Genomic DNA, 23,321 nt, shown 5'->3' with positions numbered 1-23,321 from the left:
TCTCAATGATCACTATTATCACTGCTCATAGAAATCTTGATTATACAGGCTCACCCGGAAGAGGACTCCAGGGTCCCAAAGGTGATCCAGGGCCAGAGGGAAGATGTAATCCCAGCGACTGCTTCCATCCATACGCCAGACGGGACGGGTAGGATCTGACGCATCCTCATCAAAACCCGATTCGATCCTGGAAACCTGCGAACCAGCTCATCTACACAAGCATTAAATCCTATTGAAACAAACATAGGATCCCCGTTGGAGGAGAAGAAACACGCAAACGTCATCCACACAGAGCAGCCATTACTGGTGATGTCATTTCATCATTTATCTCCGTTTCATTTCCCATATTTGTGACCGAGGCATTCACTCATTTCCCATGTTTTGTGGGTATGACGCGAGAATTCGAATCTCATCATTACACTAGTCACACCGGACAAGTTGATGGCGAATGCAGGTGGAATGAGAATTTACATTTGCTTATTTTCTTCAGTTTGTCGTGAAGTTGAGTTTTGATTCAATTGTGATGGCTCTATGCAATCTAAAATAGAGTATGATAACAAATATTAAGCTAATGTAAATAACGGACATTGCAATTGTTTTTCAAACATGTCATTTTGAAAAATATTTCAATAAGTGTACTTTCCAGCCCTGTGTGAGGAACATTGCTTTAGAAGGGAGTTATCGTCATGATTGTCACCTCAGACGCATATTGAAACACGTGAGACCACTAGTAAAATTAGAAACGAAATTTTTCAATTTAATATTTCACAGTAAATTATAGAAATAACAATGTTAAATTTGAATTTATGGTTTTGTAGTGTAGTATTCTATTATTTAAGAATTATAAATAAATATATTCACAAATATATGTAATTACAAGTTATGTAATCAGCATAACTCAAGTAGTAAATGTTCTATAGATTTTGAATCCCAGATATTCAAAGTGGTATCATAATTCAAAAACAAACACAGCAAAGAATGATGAAAGAAATCATTGCATTGTTTTTGCGGTGTTGGTCAGTGCTGGGGAGGTGAAAACTGTTCATGATATTAATAAGCTTTAATTGTTTACAGGAAAATAAGACATTAATACAATAAGATGTTTTAACACCTTCATGCTGGTGTTGTATGTATATTTTGTTGTGCATCTGGTTTGTTTTTGTGCTTTTTATTTACATTTGAATATATTTATCTCTAGTTTCTTTTGCTTTGTATGGAAAGCGTCCTTCCATGTTACTTGAATATTTTTTTATAATATGACGTCTTTGTCAATTTCATATTCAACAGTTTAACAAATGGCAAGCCAGTTCACATCAAACTTTGTATGTTTTACTTTTCATGGGCAGCAATGTGTCTTAAGACCATGTTTCTGTGTAATTGAGTTCATTTATTTATTTGTGTACAGTTTTAGGATTGCAGTCTGGATTGAGTTTTTATTTATTTTCTAGATATCTGTAATATCTTGATCCAGCATCAACTGAAGGCGCATACGAGTCGTTGAATCTTTTGACTTGATCCATCTGGCTCTGTTTTGAAGATGAAGGTTGCTGGAGTCATGTGGGCGGATGACAGTTTGTGACGTTGGTGCATTTCTGCTGCTTTCTTTTTCATCTCAGTCTTCCCAGTCTCCTCCATTACAGCTTTCTTGAATTCTCGCTTTCCTTCCTTTCTCCCAGAGTTTTTATGAAGGTAGATTTAAGACCAAGTATAGAAGAAAACCAAGTAAGTAAATCAAACGGAACACAGTATGTCAATATTTTCTTGTATTAGCATTGTTTCAAAGTTTGCTAATACAACTTTTAATAGATACCCATGATTTTTAAATTAATTTTACAAAAATAAGCAAATAAACAATAGCTTATGGCTTGAATACCTCTGCTACTGAATATTTGACTTTATCTTCTGATCACACTGCAGAAAGGTTTCAGTTTTTTGTAGGGATTTCCAGTGCAAATGTCTAAAGATCATTTACAGTACTTGACAAGCGAATTACATCAAATACGAAGTCTTGTTTTATGAGACCTTAATAAGAAAGAATTTAATTTATGATTAGAACGAGAAAAATAACTGCTAGTGGGCTCAGACAAACTTAATTGAAAGGGAAAAACAAGTTTTCAGACCCCAATGACAGGTGTTTGTTCTAGTTTTGAGCATAACGTCAAGATTTTTGTTCAGTTTCTCAGGAGACTAGACTTGATATGTTCAGTGCGAATCCAAAGTAATCTATCTTGATTTAAGGATGCTTAAATATTTGGTTTGGAAATCTAAACAGAAATTCTGAGGAAGATATATATATTTTTTAAAGCATGTCAAATTTTAAAGCCACGACTTGATGATTTAAGCTTTGATTTAAGACCTTTTTAGGCCTCAGTTTATGGAAGGTCAAACTAAGACTTTTTAAGAACTGCAGATATCTTTCTTTCTTTCTATTGCACCAACAGTTAAGTGTGACAAAGCAAACTCTTAGTAGTGTTTTTTTTTTCTTTGCTGTTTTACTCATTCTTACAGATTCTTTATGCTTCTTATTTTTATATGTAATGTACCAGATTACCTCTGCTGAGAGTTTTTTTTTTTGATGGTTCAGGACATAAGACTCTTGTGAGAGATTGTTGAACTGCATGTTTAACACACATCAGAGAGAATCCTTCCAAGTAAGCATCTTTTGTCTCCTTTATATTAACTTGTTTTATTTATCATGAGATATAAGTGTTGTTTTTCCGTCAACCACAGATGTTTAATTTACAGAAATGGGCTATTAATGACATGTAGCATGGATACAATATTCTTCTCAAGGGCTAAACCTGTGGACTTACTTGAAGGACAGTCTTAAGACAAAACTCCACATCTACCTGATATGCATTGCATCACCTGATGGAATATCTGGAAGATGATTCTGTTTCAATTTAGTTCTGTTCTCATTGTGGTCAGATATAGCATCGCACATCCTTTGTCAGTTGCTTTACCTTTTTGTGCTTTTGCGAATGCATTTGGTTTGCATATTTATATAATTGTACATTGTTTTAATAAATGTTTAATTTAACATTCATTGTGAAACAGTAGTGTCTTACGTGTCTCTCAATATGCAACTGTATTATTCTGACTTAATGACAATCCATTGTGAAATGTGGTCAATCACTATGTACTTTATGAGAGACAATATAAGCATGGAGTTCGGTTTAAATGGTAGGCAAAAGTTGAGAACTATTGCCATTGGAGACTGTTGTAGATTAAACTATGAATGTACTAACATGTTTGGTTCATTACTATTATTTTAGAGGTAGATGCCTGGTTTGAGATGTTTTTTTTTTTGTTAGTTTTTTTGCGTGATGTATAATATTTGTTAATATTAATTGAGCTGTATGTTTCTCATGCTTGTGTGACTTTATGCCAAATCGCAATACCTTTTAATATTTAGCTTAGATTATGTACTGTACAAAGATTTGCCATTTCGTTAACTGTATGCATTCGATTGTGTTTTAGGATGCTCAAGTTCGGTCTTTCAGCATTCCACTTACATTGCTATTGTTTAGATTGTTGAGTGCATTGTATATGAATAGTGACCAGTGGCCTCAGAAAGAATTTTGGCACTTAAAGAAAGTGCACCCAAAAATTAACATTTGCTTAAAAAAATAAGGTTGACTTTCAAGCCATCGAAGATCTACTGTAGATGTTTTTCTTCTTCAGAACCGATTTGGAGAAAATTAGCAACACCTGCTCACCAGTGAATCCTTTGCAGTGAATGGGTGCCGTCAGAATGAGTAAAAACACCCCAGTGTAATCCACATGACTCCAGTCCTTCAATTAATGTCTTGTGAAATAAAAAGCTGCATGTTTGTCATAAACAAATCCATCATTATGAGTTTTTATTTATCTATTTTTTTTTAACATCAAACTGTTGCTTCCCGTTAAAATACAAGTCCTCTATCATAATATTGCTTTCTTGAAGGAAAAAGTCATCTTATCTGAATCAGGAGAGAAATATGCAGAGATCAAGCATCGTTTACAGGCAAGAACGGTCTAAAACTGTTATAAAATGTGTTTCGACAACAGGGGAATGACTTGTTTTGGTCAGAAGCATTGATTTAAAGTTAAAATGCCTTCATGTATTTAAGAACTCACAGCTTTTCACTTCACAAGATGTTAATTACTTGTAGATTATTGGGATGTATTTATCAGCTGTTTGGACTCTCATTATGATGGCACCCATTCATTGCAGAGGATTCATTGGTGAGGAAGCGATATAATGCTAAACTTCTCCAAATTTGTTCTGATGAAGAAACAAACTCATCTAACAAACTCATGGATAAGTACATTTTAAGCACTTTTTCATTGTTGGCTCAACTATTCCTTTAAATTAATTGTTTAAAACATAACTTTGTTTTGTGAAATGTTTGTTTTCTAATTCAATGGCATGCCTAAGTGTCCAACTGCTCTTTGAGGCCACTTTATATATTCATTAAATTTCTTTTTTTTTTAAATTAACATTCAAATTAATGAAGTGAATGACATTTTATGTAATTCTCACTTATCTCCCTCATTTGATTTCGCTTCTGATTATTGCTGACTTCGGTTTGCCTGCGTCTCTGAATTAGTATCTAAAAGGGCAATCGAAATGTGTTTGTGCCAACATTTTTGCTCTGGCATGTAATGAGTTCTTTAAGTGAGAAAGAGTGTGGAAAAAGCTGTGATAAGTGCAGCCGGGCTATTCAACAAGGAATTGTTACTTGAAAGGAAAAAAAAGGCATAAGAATGTATGAGACCTACATTTATTTTGAATTCCTATAAACACATCACATTTTTATTTAAATGTGTTTCCCTTGGATCTCTGTACAAACTTCATCGTCATTGAACACCTATGTAAAATAAATAGAAATACCATGAAACGACACATCTGCATTTCTCGTGTGTAAATGTCACAAAAGGGTCATGCATTTACAATCCTGGAACAATAAATCACACCAATGTTATTTAGCAGGGGAAGTGAATTTCTTGCAAAACCACATTTAAATAATTTACATAGATGTTAAGAATACATTGCAGCAGATCTATCTATCTATATATATATATATATATATATATATATATATATATCCTCTCTCTTTTTTGTTTTTGTTTCTGACAGCAGGTATTTGGCAGCGGTTTCGGTTATGAACTTCCAGCACCGTCAATATTTCTGGCAAGTTTATCTTTGGCACACAGAAATTAAAAAGGCCTATGGTCTGAAGGCCACGTGGATGTTTATTTACTTCCTAGAGCAGATTTAGTATGAGCGGAGAAAAAACACATTTCTAAATTCTACAGGAAATGGCTTTCCGGAGAACATTAGATGGACAATAAGTTCTGTGAAAGTTCATTTGCACCAGCAGATAACTTGAGGTGTGCAAAAAAATAAAGAAGATGTTAATAATTGATTTGGATCGAGAAATGTTGCCATTTTCTGTACACAGTAATTGGTAAAGTGTTTTAGGCATTACAGCTGTAAAACTATCTGCAAAGGTGATGACATCATGTGCTCTTCTTTGAGCTGTAATGGAGTCTCTCTGAATGTCTGTGCAGTGAGCTTCTTAGTTTCCGCCTGGTCCCTTCATGCTCGAGTCTTTGAGGGACTGGTGGACGGCACCTGCGCTCAGATTACAGGCTGAAGGATCGCAGTAACCGGGTGGTCCGGCTGAACCAGGTGGTCCAGGAACGCCCGGCTGACCCGGGGTACCAGGTGGACCCCGTTCTCCATCACGCCCATCTTGACCGTAGCCTGGTTTTCCAGGTTCACCTGAAAGACAGAAACGGGTCAGTCATCTTCAAGCTCACTACATTTCCCATTAAAATCTCTCATTTAGACTGCAAAAGGCCAAAGCTTAAGGTCATTCTCATTTGCATTTCCACATGGACAAAAATGGGAATGAGATTTGAGAGTCATAGTAGTCAAATAACCACTGTTATGGTATTCTATGTTTTTTTTTTTTCATTGTCTTGTTACATTTGACTGAATTATATTATTATTTTTGCCATAGAAATAAAGGCTCAAAAATATAAAGCTGAAAAACTGTATGACACCAGCACATGCCGCTGCTGCAGATCTGTATGTTACAAATAGAGGACTGGGTAACAACTGCAAGAACTCCTGTTTCAGAAAGCTCCATTCAAATGACAGTAAGTGTCAGTGACACAGATACAAAGACAACAGAAGACTTCATATACCTCCAATTCATCAGACATCTGACAGCTTCATTTAACACCAATTTAACTTTGCTCTCAAAAGTCTATTACCAGGATGGAGCTAAATATATCTCTAACATCATTTTAGAAATAAATTGAGTTGTTTCAGACTAAATTGCTTTGCAGATGATATTCATTAACGCCCCTTCCATTTATGCAATAATACTATGATTTTCTTTGACAAGAGGAAGTAGGATATGAGATTGAGTCAGAACTGACCTGGTAGTCCAGGAGGTCCTGGCATGCCTTTGGGTCCCCGACTTGTAGGTCCCCTGTCCCCTCTGTCTCCCATCTCACCTGCAACACACACACATTAGTTCAGTTCTAGAAATACTGACATGGCTGTGCCTATACACCCATGACTCTGGTTCAGGGGGTTCCAAACTTTGTTTGTACACCCCAAAATTTAAGTTAATATAAAAAAAGTTCACACGTTTTCTGCATGCAGGATTATAACTAAAACTTAAACTGAACCTAAAACAAAAAAAGAAAAGAAAAACAGCTTGATATGACTTGATATACTAAACTAACTGAAAACAAACAGTGATTCAAAATATTGATAAAAACTATGTTATTTTCAGAATGATACTAAAATATCACTGCTCTTATGTTGGTTATCACATGCAAGTAATCAAATATTTGATATTTTTTATTAAGTTTTTATTCTTATCTCATTTATTTTACATTTGCATTCAATTTTCATCAATTCATGAACTCCCATTTGGGATACCCTACTCTAGTAAAGCAGTCTGAACTCACAGTCCTATAATGACTCACCTTTCGGCCCCTTGACACCCAACAGACCCAGGGGCCCTTTGAGTCCTGGGAGACCTCTTGCACCAGCATGCCCAGGGAAGCCGCTGTCACCTTGGGGTCCGGGAGGACCAGGGGGACCAGGTCTGCCTGGCAGTCCGACCGCTCCAGACTCTGGTCTCCTCAGACTGGCAGCCAACTGGGCCAACTGCTCTGAAAAACCAAAGACCAAATGCACTAATGAGTGTGGACAGCCCCCAGCTAATTTTTATTTCATTTATCCATTGATTTTGCTGTTGCACTCACTAATTAGAGTCATCTAACACTGCACACCAACTGTTTTGTGTTTTTGTCTAATGTGTTTCTGTTCTAATGTAAGGGCGCCCCCTTGAGGACTTCCTGTTCTGTCTTCATGATTCCTTCACTTTACACTACACTTAAAGAGACAGTGAAACATAAATAGCGACAGATCTTTTCTTCCATTATTGTGATGTACATTTATGGGAAATGGATTATCAAAAACAGAAAAAATCCAGGCCAGGGACTGTTCTATGCATGGGTTGCTAATTGGATTTTAAGATGAAGGCATTGCACTTCCAAATGGGGCAGACGACTGTGAGGTTACAGAGGTGGGGTTTAAACGGATTATATGATTGGATAAATCCTGCATACATCACCAGAGAGAAATCTGTAATTTCACTGGAAGATCAAGTCATGATATTTGAATGAAACGTTACGAGTTCAATTCATGTACCAACAAATTGTTCAAAATAAGATCTAAAACATGCATTTAGAATATAAGGCGAATCTTCATTTAATTAATAATTAAGCTCTTTTTAATCCTGGTTTATGAGAAATCCATGAAATGCTGAAATGTTATGACCAGTTGTTTAACAGTAAACAACCAATGAGAAATGTAAGTGCTTCACTGCTTACCTCGTTCATGTGCTTTTTACAGCATCGTTATTTGGAAATTATGCTACGTTACATTATGCTATGTTATATATATTTAACACGGTACAGTTGTAAACCCATGGTTATGTGTGTAACACAAAGGAGGATATTCTGAGCATTTATAACCAAACAGTTTTGGTTATCATTGAAGTCCATCGTGTAGACCAAAAATAAAATTATTATATATTTTTTTAAATGTATACTTTTTCGAGATGGTTTTGAAACGATATGAGGGTAAGAATTTTTTTTTTTTTTTTTTTTTTTTTGGAGGATCACTTGAGTGTCAGATTCAACAAACAAGCATTCTAATAGCATTCATTACTGTGGAAATGTCGCTACGTAGATCCACTATATTTGTGGTAAGAAACTCGACCCACTGATGACATCTGCTGTGCGTAAATAAAATGTTTTTATTAACGTAAGTGATAAACGATATGACATAAGCCTCGTTTCATGAAATTGCTTGACAAGTCGTTAATTATAAGCGCTCTGAAGCACTGACTGAAAACAAACGATTTGTGATGTTTTTTTTTTTTTGTTTTTTTTTACGAATCTAGACACTAGTAGTAGCCTACAAAAGCGCTTGATTAGGCCTAATTAATTATTAAGATTGTTGATGACTTAATTATTTTGCCCTTAACATTATAGCACTGCAGTTGTTTCATACTTAACACCTTCAGTACTCTAAATTTAGGCTAAAATGTGTACCTTATGTATATCACTTTGGATCAGTGGTGAAAGTGTCAAACCAGGTGCAATACTAAAGAAGCCACATTTCTAACTTTTTTTTTTTTTTGCACACATTGTAAGTTGCTTTATGTTTTGGAAGTAAAATGAGACCCTAGACTAATTTTATTTTAGATCTAATAGCTCTAATATTGTGATGTGAATAAGCAGATAATTCACCAGCTTTCAACATTCACTAAAAGCTGTGTTGCCGAATGCTGTTAAAGCCCACTCCTTTCATTTGTCCTCATTCATCCTTTGAATGGTGTTCTAGTACGTTTTCAATTTGCTATAGGAAATTGAGCATAAAGGAAGAGCATTGCTGCCGTTTTTATAACTTCCTTTTCCATTGTGTGAAGGGATAAAAGGGCAGAACGATTTATTCATGATGCAAAGAATCCAATCCCAGGCCCTGAGCCATTGAGCAAGAGCATGGGTACAGTAAATTTCAACTTTCAGTCAGAAAACGTCCCAAAAATGTATGCAGCATGATGCTTGACTGAGTTTTACAGGGAGGGTTTGGTGGAGGAAAGCAGAGGCTGAAGGAGGAAACTCATCACCATGAGGCAAAAGTGCAGATCAGCTGAAACGAAAATGAATCTTTCAGTGAAATGTGAATGAAAAAGTCATGAGGGAATTGGCGGCGTGCGCTCCAGAGGACTTAGAGACGCTGAACTGATGGCTAACTTCAGTAAAGTGTCTCTGCTCATCAGAGTGGAATCAAAAAGAATCTTTGAAACAAAACACAAATTCTCCTTCTATTCATCTCACTCTTCACTTCAGTGATGGCAAAAGCGCAGCTCTGCATGCTTAAAAAGGAAATTAAGTTTATTTCTGAAATGATAAAAATCTTTGCTTCCAGACTTACCCTGCATAACGCGCATGCACACTTGTCTGATGTGTTGATCACTTGGTTCTTTACCCTGTAAACACAGGAGTTGTTTGGAAGAAAATCACACAAATTCTGACTGTATTCGGATCATTTCATCTCATTTCAGACCACTAATTAGCTCTGCCTCAGAAAATAACAAAGAAAAAAAATTTAATTGGACTTAAGCGTTTTTAAATGCTGTACTGTTTTCTTGATATACCTTTCTGAATGTAATGAGTACGTACAACAAAAATGCTAAAAAAATATATTAAAAAACTACAGGGTTTCCATACATTTGGCAACTACATTTTTAGTTATTAAAACTTTCCTGTCATTCATGATTACTGGATAAGGATTACCGGTAATGATATTCATTTTATGATTGCACTCACAAACAGCATTTTTAGCAAATAAAAAAAGGTGTTTGACTTGAGCATAACCGAATAAAATTATAGTCAATATAGACACCTACAGAATTTTTTTTTTAAATATCATGATGTTTAAAAGTTTTCGGTGACTGTATGAACCCTGTACCTATTCAAATTTTTTTTTCTCTGATCTTGGTGTCAAAATGTGAACATGTGAATAATATAGATTTAAAAATGTCATACTAAAAACACATCGAATAAGCTAAGAGAATAGCAATATAACCATGTCCATTGAAAAGTTGAGATTTGGGTGATTTTTGGGTGTATTTTTTATAACCATAGACAGTCTTGGCTTATGAATTGTAATTGCTAATCCCTCTGTCTTTGAAAGGTTGATAACATACCGCTGGTCCCTGGGTGCCACGAGGTCCTGGAGCTCCTCTGTTCCCCTGCATGCCACGTGGTCCAGCACTACCAGGAGGCCCCTCGATGCCGGGCTGCCCACGGGCACCCTCTGGTCCTCTATTACCCGGATCCCCCTGGTTACCAACCTGAATTTACACCAGAGATGTAAGTATACACACATGGAATACAGTGTCATATCTGAGGGCTAGTGTGAGCTGAGATAAAGCCAAATAATATTTTCACAGATATCTGAAATCAGAGCCAACCGCCTAATAGAACGTCATCACAAATTCATAAATATTCAAGAAAGAATACTGATCAAAAACTCACTTCGCCTTTAGCTCCAAGTTGGCCAGGGTCACCCTAAGTGTAGAAACAGCCAGATAAATAAAGTGCACTACAATATCTCAAAAATCTCAGTGTACATCAGCTTTCTGCATTCTTATTATTATAAGAGCTACTCACAACATCTCCCTTGTCTCCTGGTGATCCCTCGTCACCTTGAGCGCCCTAAAATAAAAACACATCACAGTGAGGGAGATCAATTCCTATGTATAGGTTCTGTTATTGTAAAGCATCTTGAATGGATCGTTTTGGTTATAAATTGAGTCTTCTTAAGTTCGTTTTTAAGGTATCCGATGTATTCAGTTTAGTTCTGCAGTGCAGTATCTGCTGATGATGTGAATCATGCTCTTACCTGTTCTCCCTTTGGTCCAGGTTCTCCTGCTTCACCCTGTGTAATATCACATTCAGAAATTAATTCCCTTGAATATTTAACTGGAAGTTTGTGTCTTCCAATAATGTATGTTCAGCATTTTGCTCTTTCTATAAATCCTACATCCTACGTTAGAGGTGCTTAAGTTCTTTTTTTTTAATGCTCTGAGGAAATCATTGAGTCCAAAATGGTCCAATTTGATTTTCAAAAGCCTCATTGTAATTTCAAAGCTTTTTAAACTTTAAAACACCAATGGGAGCACAAACTAATTGCAGTGCCTTAAAGGCTAGAAAAGTACTCCTCGTTGTCTAATTGAGCGAGAACGGAGAATATAAAGTGGTTAGATGTTTTTTTAAAGATTTGTTTTGTAATAGTTAAAGGGATATTTATGCAGCAGAACTCAAAGTACACTTTGCTGTTCCCTAATAAATATTAAATTAGCGATACAAACACCTATCAGATTTCCTGACTGCAACAAGTCAGGGTGCACAGGTTTGTATCACTTCACCAGGGAACAAAATCAAGTTGAAAAAGTTAAGAGCAATTTAAAAGAGATTATTTTGGGATGTTTTGAGATTACAAAAAATCTCTTCAAATGCGGTAGGCAGAGACATCCTCACCCTATCTCCTTTTATTCCTGGCAGGCCCGGTGGTCCAGGAAGTCCAGGCAAGCCCAAGTCACCTTTAGGACCCTGAAAAGACAAGCAATGTAAGATGACATGCAGTCTGAGTCTGGGATTTATTAAAAAATTCTAGTTCATGTTTTTTTTTTATTCCATCCTGCCCCACTGCAGGATTTCCAAGCAGATGGGAAAGGTTCAAATACCTTTGTCAACAAAGAGCAAAGACTACAGAATCCTTTAGTTCCCCTGCAAAAACACTCTCATACATTTTTAAAAAGAGAGTGCGGTCTGAGAAAAAGCAAGGTCAGGACAAAGTGGCAAATGCTGATAAATGTGGTATGTGGATGTACACCAGTGTTTCCTGCACTGCTGATTCAATCTACAGTACCATTTCAATATATTATTGTTTGAATACATGTTTGTAAATGCCACATTTCAAAGTTGTGTCATGAGATTAAATTTCAAGGTTTCTGAGATTATTAAAAAGTCTTAATTCCACCAATTAAAGCTGCAGTCGGTAACCTTTGACGCTCTAGCGGGTAATAAACAGAACTGCTTGTGTCTTGCGAAAGAACATCGTAGCCGGAACTACTTCTCTCTGTTTATGTCTATGAAGAATCACAAAGGTACTGGGTTACTCCACCGCGGTACCCCCAAAGCAATCTAAAATAGTCAGAATATAAACACTTATCATAGGTGCACCCTAGTGATTCAGGAAAAGCTACAAACATGGTTTGGAAAATGGATTCATGGTGTACTCGCTTATTATATACATTTTGTAAATTTTGAGCACAAAAAAGTTACGGACCGCAGCTCTGATTGGTTGTTTCTTACCGGGAGCGGTGTATTTCTGCAAATGGCAATAGGACCACTGGGAGGAGCACAGATTATCTGTCTCATATTCTACTGTCAGGACATAATGACAGGTTTAACAAATATGTAAAAAAAAATACATTTTTACAAAAGTTACCTACTGCAGCTTTAAGGCCTTAAGTAGAAACTGTCAAATTCAATTTGTGGCATTAAATATTTTTTCCTCTGTATTTTTGTTATCTAAAATGTTTCGTTAACAAATATCTAAAGATCCTTAAATTAAGAAACCTTTACTTGGGATGCAAATTGAATAAATAAAGTCTTGTTTTCTAAGAAATGTAACAATTGTTATTGGAAATGGTTATGCAATGAGCCCACAATCATAAACTCACTTCATTTTGATCGATTTCTCATGAAACAAGATTGCTTATTCCATGTCATTTTCTCAAAATTTTTCTTTTTTTTCTTTTTTTTTTTTTTGTAAAGGAGATCTATTGAAAGTTGTATTTTCAAACTTTGAGCTGTTGCTAATAAAAGACATTGTGTGTTCAATTTCATTTTCCCTTTTTTCCTTTTTTTTACTTCGTAAAACCTGCTGAAACCCTGTATTTTTAATTTAAAAAAAAAAATCTAACGTAAAAAAAATGTTTACAATATTGCCCTGATCATGTTTAAATATTTGAAGTGTGATGGTGAGTGTTTGTGTGTGTAGATAAGTGTGTGCTCATGGGAATGGCAGGGGAACAGAAGGCCGTTTGAGAGACACTGCTGTGAGACATTCTTTTGTCTGTTTACTCTTTACTGTGAAATCCCATTCAAGAGAGAGACCGCTGACTCCAATCTCTTCCATGGGCCACAGCATGATGTTTCCCTTCTTACCCGCAGTGTCTGCATTTCAGTACTATGAATATTTGCCTTGGTTTGACCCTCAAATCAGCATAATATAAAAGTCATGAATCCCCCTAAAAGACTATTAGTGAAAAGTGTTTTGAATTCACTGCGCACCAAACCTTCTAAATAAGTAAAAGCGATTGAGTTTAGTGGATGTCAAAACGACTTGCTTTCTCTTTGAACCCAGGGATAATAGAATCATTTAAATGCAGTACTGCCTAGGACTTGTTTTGAACCTTGGGTTTGCTGCCAGCTTACAGGAAAGAAAAACTGCAAATGAGATCTCTTTAATGTCGGTAGTTTCTCTAACACAGCACAAAATCATTTTCTTATTCAGTATGTTCATCTCATTTTCCAGTAACTAAATATCTAAACATTCTTAATACAACATTAATTTACTTGACAAGCAAAACTTTTTAGAAATAAATACGTTTAGTATATTTCATGCTTAAAACAAGAAACAACAATTTACCAATGATGCTAAAAATAAAATAATAATAATATTTCACTTCGCATTCGAAATGAATTTGATTTATGGATGTTATAATATTTATTTTGGACAAAAGGCAAACAATACTGAATGAGATCAATATTTTTTTGCAGTGTAGACAAAACGGTAAGACATACAGAACCTGAAGTCAGGTTTTTCAATTTGAACTCCAACATTTCTCAAACTCTTTCAGAAGCAAATCATCTGAACTATACTATCCATATCAATTGTACAGCTAACAAATATTTGATATCATTTGTGTTTCTTTTTAAGGAGAAACCTCTTAAACTGGGTGTTATGCTGAGCCTCAAAGAGAAACCTCTGAACAACAAAGGCAACTTTAGGACCCCCATGTCTCGACAGGCAAGGGCTTTTACTCTGTTCAGTAATTTGCATGATGAAAGTAAAGTACGGAAGATGCTTGCTTTGAAATCACAACCATATCATTAAACAGATTCTGCACTTACTCTGGCTCCTGGTTTTCCCAACGGCCCAGGTGGCCCCTGCTCTCCTCGGTCTCCCTAAACAGAAGGAAACTATCATCATTTGGGAAATATTCCTGGGTGAGTAAATACAGACAGATCCAGCCTGTCCATTAGCTGTTATTCATACTGCATTGGGTACTCACAGGTTGTCCAATAGGCCCAATGGGTCCAAATTCTCCTTGTTCTCCACGTTCACCCTGAACAGAGACATTTAGTGTCAGATAATCTATTACTGCACACTAATGGAAAAGTCACTGGATGGTTTACCTACCTGTTTACCTACAGATCCCATAGTACCGATGAGGCCAGGTTGTCCTGCATTACCCTGTAATTAGAGCAAGTATATCATATAGTGTTCATAATAACCTACAGGCAGAGTAGGATTGTCTGTGACATAGTAGCTTAAAGCTTTAAAGTAGCTTAAAATGGCATTAAATTGAAAATTGCAAAAATAATGAAAAATTAATGTTTCTGTTTTGGGCTACTGAAACAAACAATGCTAAATGAGCCACAGTGTCTACTAGGGATGTGCATTACATTGCTATTATATCAGTTATTGACTGATAATACAGATTTTTTATTTATTTAATGGCAAATATTGGATAAGCTGATATTGGATATTTTGTTTTCCATGCTAATTTAAGCCTATTTTAAAATCTGTTGTGTTAATCACAATAATCTTTAAAATCGTTAAAAAAAAACTAATATTTGAAATGATAAAATAACACTTAAATGTAATCCTTAACAAATTTAAAAATGATTATACTATATAATATAACTTTGTGATGCCAAAATTCACTTGTAGCACTTCAAATGGTTGATTTTAGATTTAAGTGTTTTGTTAATGTATTTAGACACAAAAAGTATTTTAATATCGGCCATTTATCAACCATAACTTTAAAATAATTATCAGAGTCTCTGTATCAGCCAGAATGTTAATATTGGCATAATGCTAATACCAACCTACATTTTTTCTTGTCTTTAAATATAAAACCACAGATGGGAGAAAACATCTTAAAATAAAAATAGCAGCTTCAGCTTTAACAGCATGTGGTTCTGAGACATATGGAAAATTTGTCCTGATAAAACTTCAGTTCAGTTCAGGTTATTAAAAATGTGATGACTTTGCACCGAGCACAGATAAATTTAGCAACATCTCTCACCTTCTCTCCACCTCCACCTTTTGGTCCTGGGCTTCCTGGTAAACCCTGCAGACATGAAATAAAAGTCACTAAATATCAAAATGCAGTTGTCAAGGCTACATCTCCTGAAGGAAGTAAAATGCCTCGTCTTTGTTCTGTTAGATCAAAGACAAATCCAAAGGATGGATTTGAACAGTCTCAAAATTAATGATGATGTGAATTAGTCATGAAAACCTGACATCATGCTGGATAAAGTCTGAAGTCTTTTATAATCTTGCCCTGCCTTGAAATGCAGCACAAATTTGAAATCAAAATAAATTATTGACATTTTAAACTGCCTAATAGCTTTAAAGGAGACAGGTTGAACATGAGACTGTAACAAAAAGTTCAGAATTCAATTATGTATGTCTGACAAGGATAAAATAAAAGAGTCTCATTGTGCTGCATCCTGTAGAACGAAGATGAAAGTTAGAATACATTACCATGTAAAGTGAACTTTTTTAAGGTTTCTGAAAGAAGTCACTTATGCTAACCAAGTATGCATTTATTTGATCAAAAATACAGTAATAAGGTGAAATATTTAAATAAGCACAAAAAAACCTTACTGAGCTCAAACCTTTGAACATTTGCGCACTGTATTTGAACAATTTGGTTGCCTTGTTTTTGACCTTCTTCACAGTCATTATGGGTTTTCATATATTGAATGCATTTCTTTATTTCTACATTAAGACTTACAGGGAGTCCTTGAAGGCCAACTTCCCCAGGGCTTCCAGGTTTTCCGGCAGCACCCTGTAATCAGTTATTTAAAAACGCCATTATTACTTCTGTCACTCTTTTAACATGGCCATGTTTGAATGACGAAAGCCAGATTTCGAAATACCTTGGCACCTGGCATGCCAGGAATTCCCTCACGTCCATCCACACCTGGCAAACCCTGGAGAAAGACACAGATTGGTGCTGTTTGGATGCATACAAGCAAGTCTTTAAGTAAATCCTTTTATCTATTCTGACAAAAAGTACCATACTGCCGTATTTTTCATATTGTTACCATCCGACACCATCACTGTACCATTGTACCAGCCACATTTTCCCACATTTTCATTAAAGTGAAAGTTTATTTGTATGGTAAACCACATACACTGTCTCCTTTTGACCCTGGAAGACCAGTGTTGCCTCTTGACCCTGGAGGTCCCTGCAGAAAGAGATCATTATATTAAATCTGATTAATATAAATCGATGCATATTCCCATATAGCCAAATAGGGCATGTTCTTGGATCAACGTTGGTTGGGTGTTAGAATATTATTCCAGGACTAACAAGGATGTTGATCCTGGATCATATCCTACTAGGCTAAATCCCGTTTAGGATCCATTTTATCATGGGCAACTTCTCAAATGTTAATTTAAAACCTCTTAAACTTCTACTGTGTGTGATTTTTTTTTGTTATAATTATAGTTATACACATACCTGTTCGCCTTTAGGGCCAGTTTCTCCCATTAATCCTCTTTGGCCTCGATCACCCTTGATAAAAAGAAGCACACACCACAGATATCTGCTAATATTGATTTGTTTATTTACACCCGAGGCTCAGGACATCAACTTTAAGTCATGCCCACTGCTGAAACAGACTGCTTTCCTGTTTCATGATTGTTTACAGCTTTAGATCAGAAGATTGAAGAACTTACCGTGGCTCCTGCAACACCCTGAGGTCCAGGGTCCCCATCAACACCTCGAGGCCCCTGTAAAAAATAACAACATATTACTTATTTTCAGATTTATTTATTTTCTGTGTTTTGTATTAGATCTTTTTTTCTCCATTATCAGCTTTTTATGTTGGTTGCAGTGCTGCAGCGTACCATCTAATGCCACTCTAAGTTTCTTTTTTTTTTGTATAAAAAAGGAATAGTTCTCCCAAAAATGAACATTTTGTCATCGTGAGTTTCTTTCTTATGTTGAACATAAAAAATATATATATTTTGAAGAATGCTTGTAATCAAACAGTTAATGGTCCCTACTGAGTTCCATAGTATTTCTTACCCAAAGTCAGTAGGGACCAACAACTGTTTGGTTCTTCAAAAAAGTACAGGCAAAATATTATATTCCTCGACTGTTTATTTAATCGTAATCTTACCGTTTCTCCTTTGGAGCCAATCATACCAGTGGCACCTCGAATTCCCTGCGATCCCTGAGAGCACATAATGAAAACAAGACTTTAATACCAGACCAAGATATAGCTACTAGATCAATTTGGTCATTTAGTGTGGATTGCTCAAATAAACAGGAAAAGCACATACAACTGGGCCTTGAGCTCCGACTTCTCCAGATGCCCCCTGATCTCCCTCCTCTCCCTAAAAAGAGAAAGAAAAAGCTATTTAAGACACTGAAATCCTCAAAATACACAATGAGTAGAAGGATGAACAGACAGACAGCTTAATACTGCATAGTTTTGATTGAGGTAAATGATGTGTAAACATGCTGATTCTGGAGGACAATAGTGAATTAAATGTCACCACACTAACTTATTCTCACAACACTCAAATCCCTCATTATTCTTCATGCACCAGTGGAGTGTAACTCTTATACGGAACTTTAATAGACAGTATTTAAATATACCGTGCGCCTTAATTCAGCCCAAACATCAGTCCTAAATTAAAAATGAAGCTCCGTAATAATCTCGAAAATGTCACAGTTGGAGAAAATATGTCTTGAACGCAATGTTTTCCCATTACAACAGACCTATTGCTTAATTCATATTCAAATTCATTCTGCAGAACTTCATGACACATGCTGACCTCAAACACATGCATTGACACAGACAAAACCCAGATGCTTCTCGTTCCTGCTTTGTTTATGAGAATTTGTGTTCATTTTGTAAAGTTCTTACCTTGTGTCCTTGTTTACCAGGCTCTCCAGCTTCTCCTTTCACCCCTTTATGACCCTGACAGTGGATAGAAGGACAGTTTATACAAATAAATAAAATAAAAATATATATATATAAATATATATATATATATATATATATATATATATATATATATATATATATATATATGGGCATTTATAAAATTATAATAAAAGTAATATTTTTATATGTATATTAATTTATAAAATGTATATTTTAATTTTATCATTTATATTTTGTTTACTTCCTTTTGAAATACAATCACCAGGAAAACTCACCTTCATTCCAGGCAAACCAGGATGACCAGGAGCACCATGCGGGCATGCGTCAGAGCACTTTACATCAGAAAAACAATTTAGAGTCATTTTATGTCACTCAGTCCAGCCTTATCTAATAGTCGTCTTGGAGAACATTACTAAAAACACATTGTTTATCACAACATATGGCAATGTGGGTGTTGAAAACAATATGGCTTTCATATGGTTTGCAACAAATGGTTTGATGGAGCACTAGTAAAATTTCCTCTTACCAGTTCCATTGTTCCACCCAGCATCCCTGCAGCACCCTGTAAACAGATTCACTTTAGAACCGTTTGCACCCATTTTGAAGGAAATAAAGGGCAATTAGTTGATTAAGGAAGCAATTCGGACACCCTGATGTTCCATAATTATAACTGCTGCTCTGCATGATGTTCCTAATTAGTCTGTGTATACTGATGTCTCAGTCGTACATTTAAAACTGAAAATGTAGTTTTTACCTTATATTATCTTCCTTATAATCTTATTATCTAACATAATATATATTTCTACTATGATCAGACTTTTTAAATGACTTTTTGTTTGTGTAACATAATCAAGTCAGGATAATTCATGATAAGTCATGATTCATATTTTTCTCCCAAGATGAAACAGATGAAAGGTCACAGCAATACTCACACGGGGGCCTGTTGGTCCACGGGGTCCCTGTGGCCCTCTCACTCCCATGGCTCCCTGTTATACAGAGAAAAGCACTTTAATTGATGTAAGAAAACTCTTTATCTGTAAGAATTTAGATTGCTCACTTTTTAAATAAAATTACAAAATACCAAGTTTGAGAGAAATACTACAGTAAAAGTTCACCACAAAATAAATAGCTAAATAAAATTAAACTAAAATGAAACTAAGTTCTTTATGAAACTAAAATATCTCATAACTTTGCCTGGCATGAGAGGAAGTAGGTTCAAGGTTCAGCTCTGTGCCTTTACAATGAACTACTTTTTTTTTTCTTTTCTTTTTTTATGGACAGAGTAAAATTGGAAAAATACATATTAAAATATTTCAAACTATACATCATTAATACAAAATAAATGGGTATTTTTATTGAAAAAAGGTTGATTTTGTATTATTATTTATTTGTTTATTATGTTTTTTATAGTTTATATATATATATATATATATATATATATATATATATATATATATATATATATATATATATATATATATATATATATATATATATATATATATATATATATATATATGTATATATATATATATATAGTATCATAAAATCTCTTTCTTGCAACTGCTCTATTTCAGTGAATATGGTCAAGAACCCATTCGATTTGTATTTCACCTATCAGTTAAAATAAGTATAAAAATAAAGCAAAGGAAAGACTACTTGTTGCTGCTTGTTTACATCATTAACAAATGACAAGGAAAAACCCAGAGACCAATCAGAGGAGTCACTTACAGGGGGTCCCACTTTTCCCTGCTCACCCGGAAGTCCTCCTGGTCCTGGTGGTCCCTGTGCAAACAAGTATCAGATTTAAACCTTTGTTTCCACCACCCAAAGAAAACCCAACTCCAAACAGTACTTTTTTAGTCATCATATCAAAACAAAAGCCACTTACAATCGGTCCATCAGGTCCAACACCCTAAAAAGACAGAAAAGATTTATCTTATTATATTGTTTTCCCATTTCTGAGTTATGTTTATGCAAAAATAATTTATATATATATATATATATATATATATATATATATATATATATATATATATATATATATGAAATATCATACAAAAAGTAGATTTATTTTGATTCATTAGCAGCTTTCAGCATTAAGGCAACGATGCAGTGTTGGGTACAGATCAGGTTTAAGCATGTTTACAACTACCTATCTGCTCAATTGTTTTTATTAAATACAAGGGCTTCAAAGATGTTGAAAGATGGCAAGATTAGGCTTACCACCCCTCCTCTGGGTCCAGGATTGCCAGGTTCTCCCTGTTTCAATTACACAAAGTCACTTTTTAGACTTAAACATCATTTGATTATACATAATTACATTTTATATATTGTCTAAAAGTGTGTCCCAATTCATACTATACTATATGTTATACTATACTATATACTATATGTTTTTAGTATAAACTGTGTGATTAGTGTGTTCAGGCAAAAAGACAAAGTGGACTTCAATGCAACAATGATGCACTTAATAAACCAAAAAAACGAAGTGTAAAATGTTGGACACTTAATGTACTCGTATCTTTAATTATGTACTGGAGGTGGAGGAGCTATCAGACTCCAATGTTGGATGACAAAATAACCTTTTATAATTCAAACACTAGACAGTTGAGTACAAAGTGTATATTGCATAATATATATATATATATATATATATATAATTACCGTTCTGAAAGTCTCAGAAAATCACATTGCTGCACAATTACTGTTCTGAACATCACATAAAGCCTCACATAAAGAGAATGCTCACAGGCAGAGTTAGGTACTATGTTTGAGCATCGTTGAGTGAGTGAATCTGACTTCTGGCTGCACAGATCAGTGAGCACACAGACAGGATTAGGATCTAGTGGTCATGGGAAAAGACTTATAATTCCCTCTGCTAGGCCAGTCAGTAGTACACTGATTTGAGCTCTGGTCCCTACTGAAGCAGAAAACTGAGAAGCTCATTAATCGCTCACCTTTTGTCCTGGGAGGCCATCGGGGCCTAGTTCTCCTATGGGGCCAGTCAATCCCTGAAGAACACAGAGGGGAAATGTTACATTATTACCTCTTACAACAGCAAACGAGAACAGACTTTAATTAAAAAAAGGATGTTTTAGGGGAGGGTTTGCTGCATGAAACTTTGTTTAGACACTTTGCAAGCTGAAGTGTCGAACATTAACCAACCAGTGACTTCTAAATTAGGCACAGACTTTGATGCCAAAACAAAAACACCTGTCATTCAACACCTTTAAAAGACCTTTCGTCTCAAACCAGTGTGGATATTTTCTTGACCCCTGCTTCCATTTTCACAGGGAATCCACTTTAATTAAATCCAGGCTTCGGGTGTCCGTACTTAAACAAAAACCCTGTTGTACATGGGACTTTGCTTCAGTCCAGCATGAGAAATTCCCTGCATTTTTGACCCGTCTATGAGTGCCGCCCACTATTGACTGAACTCTACGGAACTGAGGTTTTGTTTTCCCATAGAATGCTATGTCAATTTTAACGTTATGAAGAGAATCCAAAAGATGTTTTAATGCGTTTCCTTACATCTGCTCCAGGTAGTCCAGGAAGTCCAGCAGAACCTGGTTTTCCAAGATCTCCATCAGGACCCTTTGGTTTCAAATGACAGTGTGTAAGATGCAACAATATCCTAAATGTAGCAAATTATATCAATGCATGACACAAGAACATTGATATTTACAGCTGATCCATCTTCACCAGGGTCACCTCTCTCGCCCTGCAAGAAAAACATGTTCCATAATGCATAATGTTTTGGTCACTGAATTGCTTTATATTTTAAATTATATTCACATTTTAAAAAATTCAACTCACATCAATACCGTCTACTCCTGGCACACCGGGAGGACCAGGAGGGCCGGCTCCAGCCCTCTGTTCAAAAACAGTAAGTAAACAATGCTGTCATATTCCTACGGTCACATGTTTTAAATGCATTAATACAAAGTTCATGCAATATGAAAACTAAAATGAAAGAATATACTACAAATCATTTTAAGTTTAAGCATGCAAAAAAGTTTTAGAAAACAGTTCAAACACCTGCCGTGCAACAGGTGTGCATTTGCATCTTACAACATATGGATCATACAGAAGCAAAAATGCAGTGCAGCCTGCAGTATCTTACAGCATTTGTGATTCTATTCATGAATTCATATAGTTTCTTTCTCTCACATATACTAAAAAAACAAGGGCTTACCTGAAACTCTGCTTCGGATATCTAAAAGAAAAAGAACAAAGAAGGGTTGCATTTACCTGTGCCGTGCAAATGATGGTTATCTCCAACAAAATCAGTAAAAGGGGCCCGCGCACTCCTGCAGCGTGAGCCATAATTTCCCTGAAGACTGTTTTCTGGGATCAGTTGGGCTGACAGATCCCCCAACTAAATCCCCTTTCAGCTATCTGAACTCAAGGGAGACCATAACCACAGAGTGCTTTTACATATGCATGAGGTGGTTTGTTCTGGGTCTGTTATTGGAGGACAGTGGCACAATAAGAGGAGGAGTCCGGCAGACATTCGAATAGACGGCGGGAAATTTGACTAGACGGTGACATTTGACCTGTGTTAACAAACATTAACTGGTCTTTGGGAGACTTTGGGAATGCTGGGAAATAGTAGAGCTGTACCATTACATTCCTTTGTTTTAAGTTTGGGTTTTAGTTTCTTTGATTAAAATTGTGATGTTAGACATGTCTCACCTCCCTCCTCGCAGGAAGGTCGCCGCATGTGTCTCTCTGCGGGATGTTTAATAAGTCGCAGTGGATCAGCATCGACTGCAGCTCAAACTGAAACAACAGACAAAACAACCATCAAAAAGCATCATGATAATGTGAGCCTGTGGGGTGTATTGACTTGTTTATCATTGGCTTATTATGTTCAAAAATGTGTAATGTTCAAAAAGAGATTGATTAATTTTTTTTGTTAAAAAAGAATGTTTTTTAATGTTTGTTCTTTTAGTTGAAAA

The 23,321-nt window shown here is 35.5% G+C and overlaps 2 protein-coding genes across 4 annotated transcripts in view; one reads left to right on the top strand and one right to left on the bottom strand.

Moving 5' to 3' along the window:
• The window catches only part of LOC127970552 (collagen alpha-1(XIX) chain), a 130,019-nt gene extending 125,131 nt beyond the window's left edge, over positions 1–4,888 (top strand). For 2 of the 3 annotated variants that reach the window (XM_052573169.1, XM_052573168.1), the window contains one exon: positions 49–4,888. In XM_052573169.1, the coding sequence (XP_052429129.1) occupies positions 49–152 (104 nt within the window). In that variant the 3' untranslated portion in view covers positions 153–4,888. The remainder of the gene's footprint in view (positions 1–48) is intronic. The other variant, XR_008156627.1, reaches the window with a different exon arrangement.
• Positions 4,749–22,742, bottom strand: col9a1b (collagen, type IX, alpha 1b). The gene is made up of 32 exons (XM_052573170.1): positions 22,612–22,742; positions 22,177–22,233; positions 22,046–22,081; positions 21,892–21,954; positions 21,318–21,371; positions 20,584–20,619; positions 20,249–20,272; positions 20,089–20,142; positions 19,290–19,343; positions 18,884–18,919; positions 18,633–18,689; positions 18,337–18,390; positions 17,747–17,800; positions 17,584–17,637; positions 17,138–17,191; positions 16,920–16,973; positions 16,591–16,644; positions 16,333–16,386; positions 16,188–16,241; positions 15,474–15,518; positions 14,582–14,635; positions 14,454–14,507; positions 14,293–14,346; positions 11,629–11,700; positions 10,991–11,026; positions 10,759–10,803; positions 10,624–10,656; positions 10,293–10,439; positions 9,518–9,572; positions 6,994–7,182; positions 6,436–6,513; positions 4,749–5,770 (listed from the first exon to the last, which is right to left on the bottom strand). The coding sequence occupies exons 1-32, from the start codon at positions 22,684–22,686 to the stop codon at positions 5,565–5,567; spliced, it is 2,046 nt and encodes a 681-aa protein (XP_052429130.1). The 5' UTR covers positions 22,687–22,742; the 3' UTR covers positions 4,749–5,564.
• Positions 22,743–23,321: the final 579 nt, after the last annotated feature.

The sequence above is a fragment of the Carassius gibelio genome, chromosome B13, assembly GCF_023724105.1.
Source record: "Carassius gibelio isolate Cgi1373 ecotype wild population from Czech Republic chromosome B13, carGib1.2-hapl.c, whole genome shotgun sequence".
NCBI lineage: Eukaryota > Metazoa > Chordata > Actinopteri > Cypriniformes > Cyprinidae > Carassius > Carassius gibelio.
Note: the sequence above shows the minus strand (reverse complement) of the source record. Positions and strands in the feature narration are given on the sequence as shown.

Coding starts and splice junctions, on each gene's coding strand:
- col9a1b (XM_052573170.1), bottom strand. CDS start 22,686: ATGGCTCACGCTGCAGGAGTGCGCGGGCCCCTTTTACTGATTTTGTTG. Junction 20,143..20,248: donor TTGGACCTGATGGACCGATT/GTAAGTGGCTTT, acceptor TTGTTTGCACAG/GGACCACCAGGACCAGGAGG. Junction 19,344..20,088: donor AGGGAAAAGTGGGACCCCCT/GTAAGTGACTCC, acceptor TCTGTATAACAG/GGAGCCATGGGAGTGAGAGG.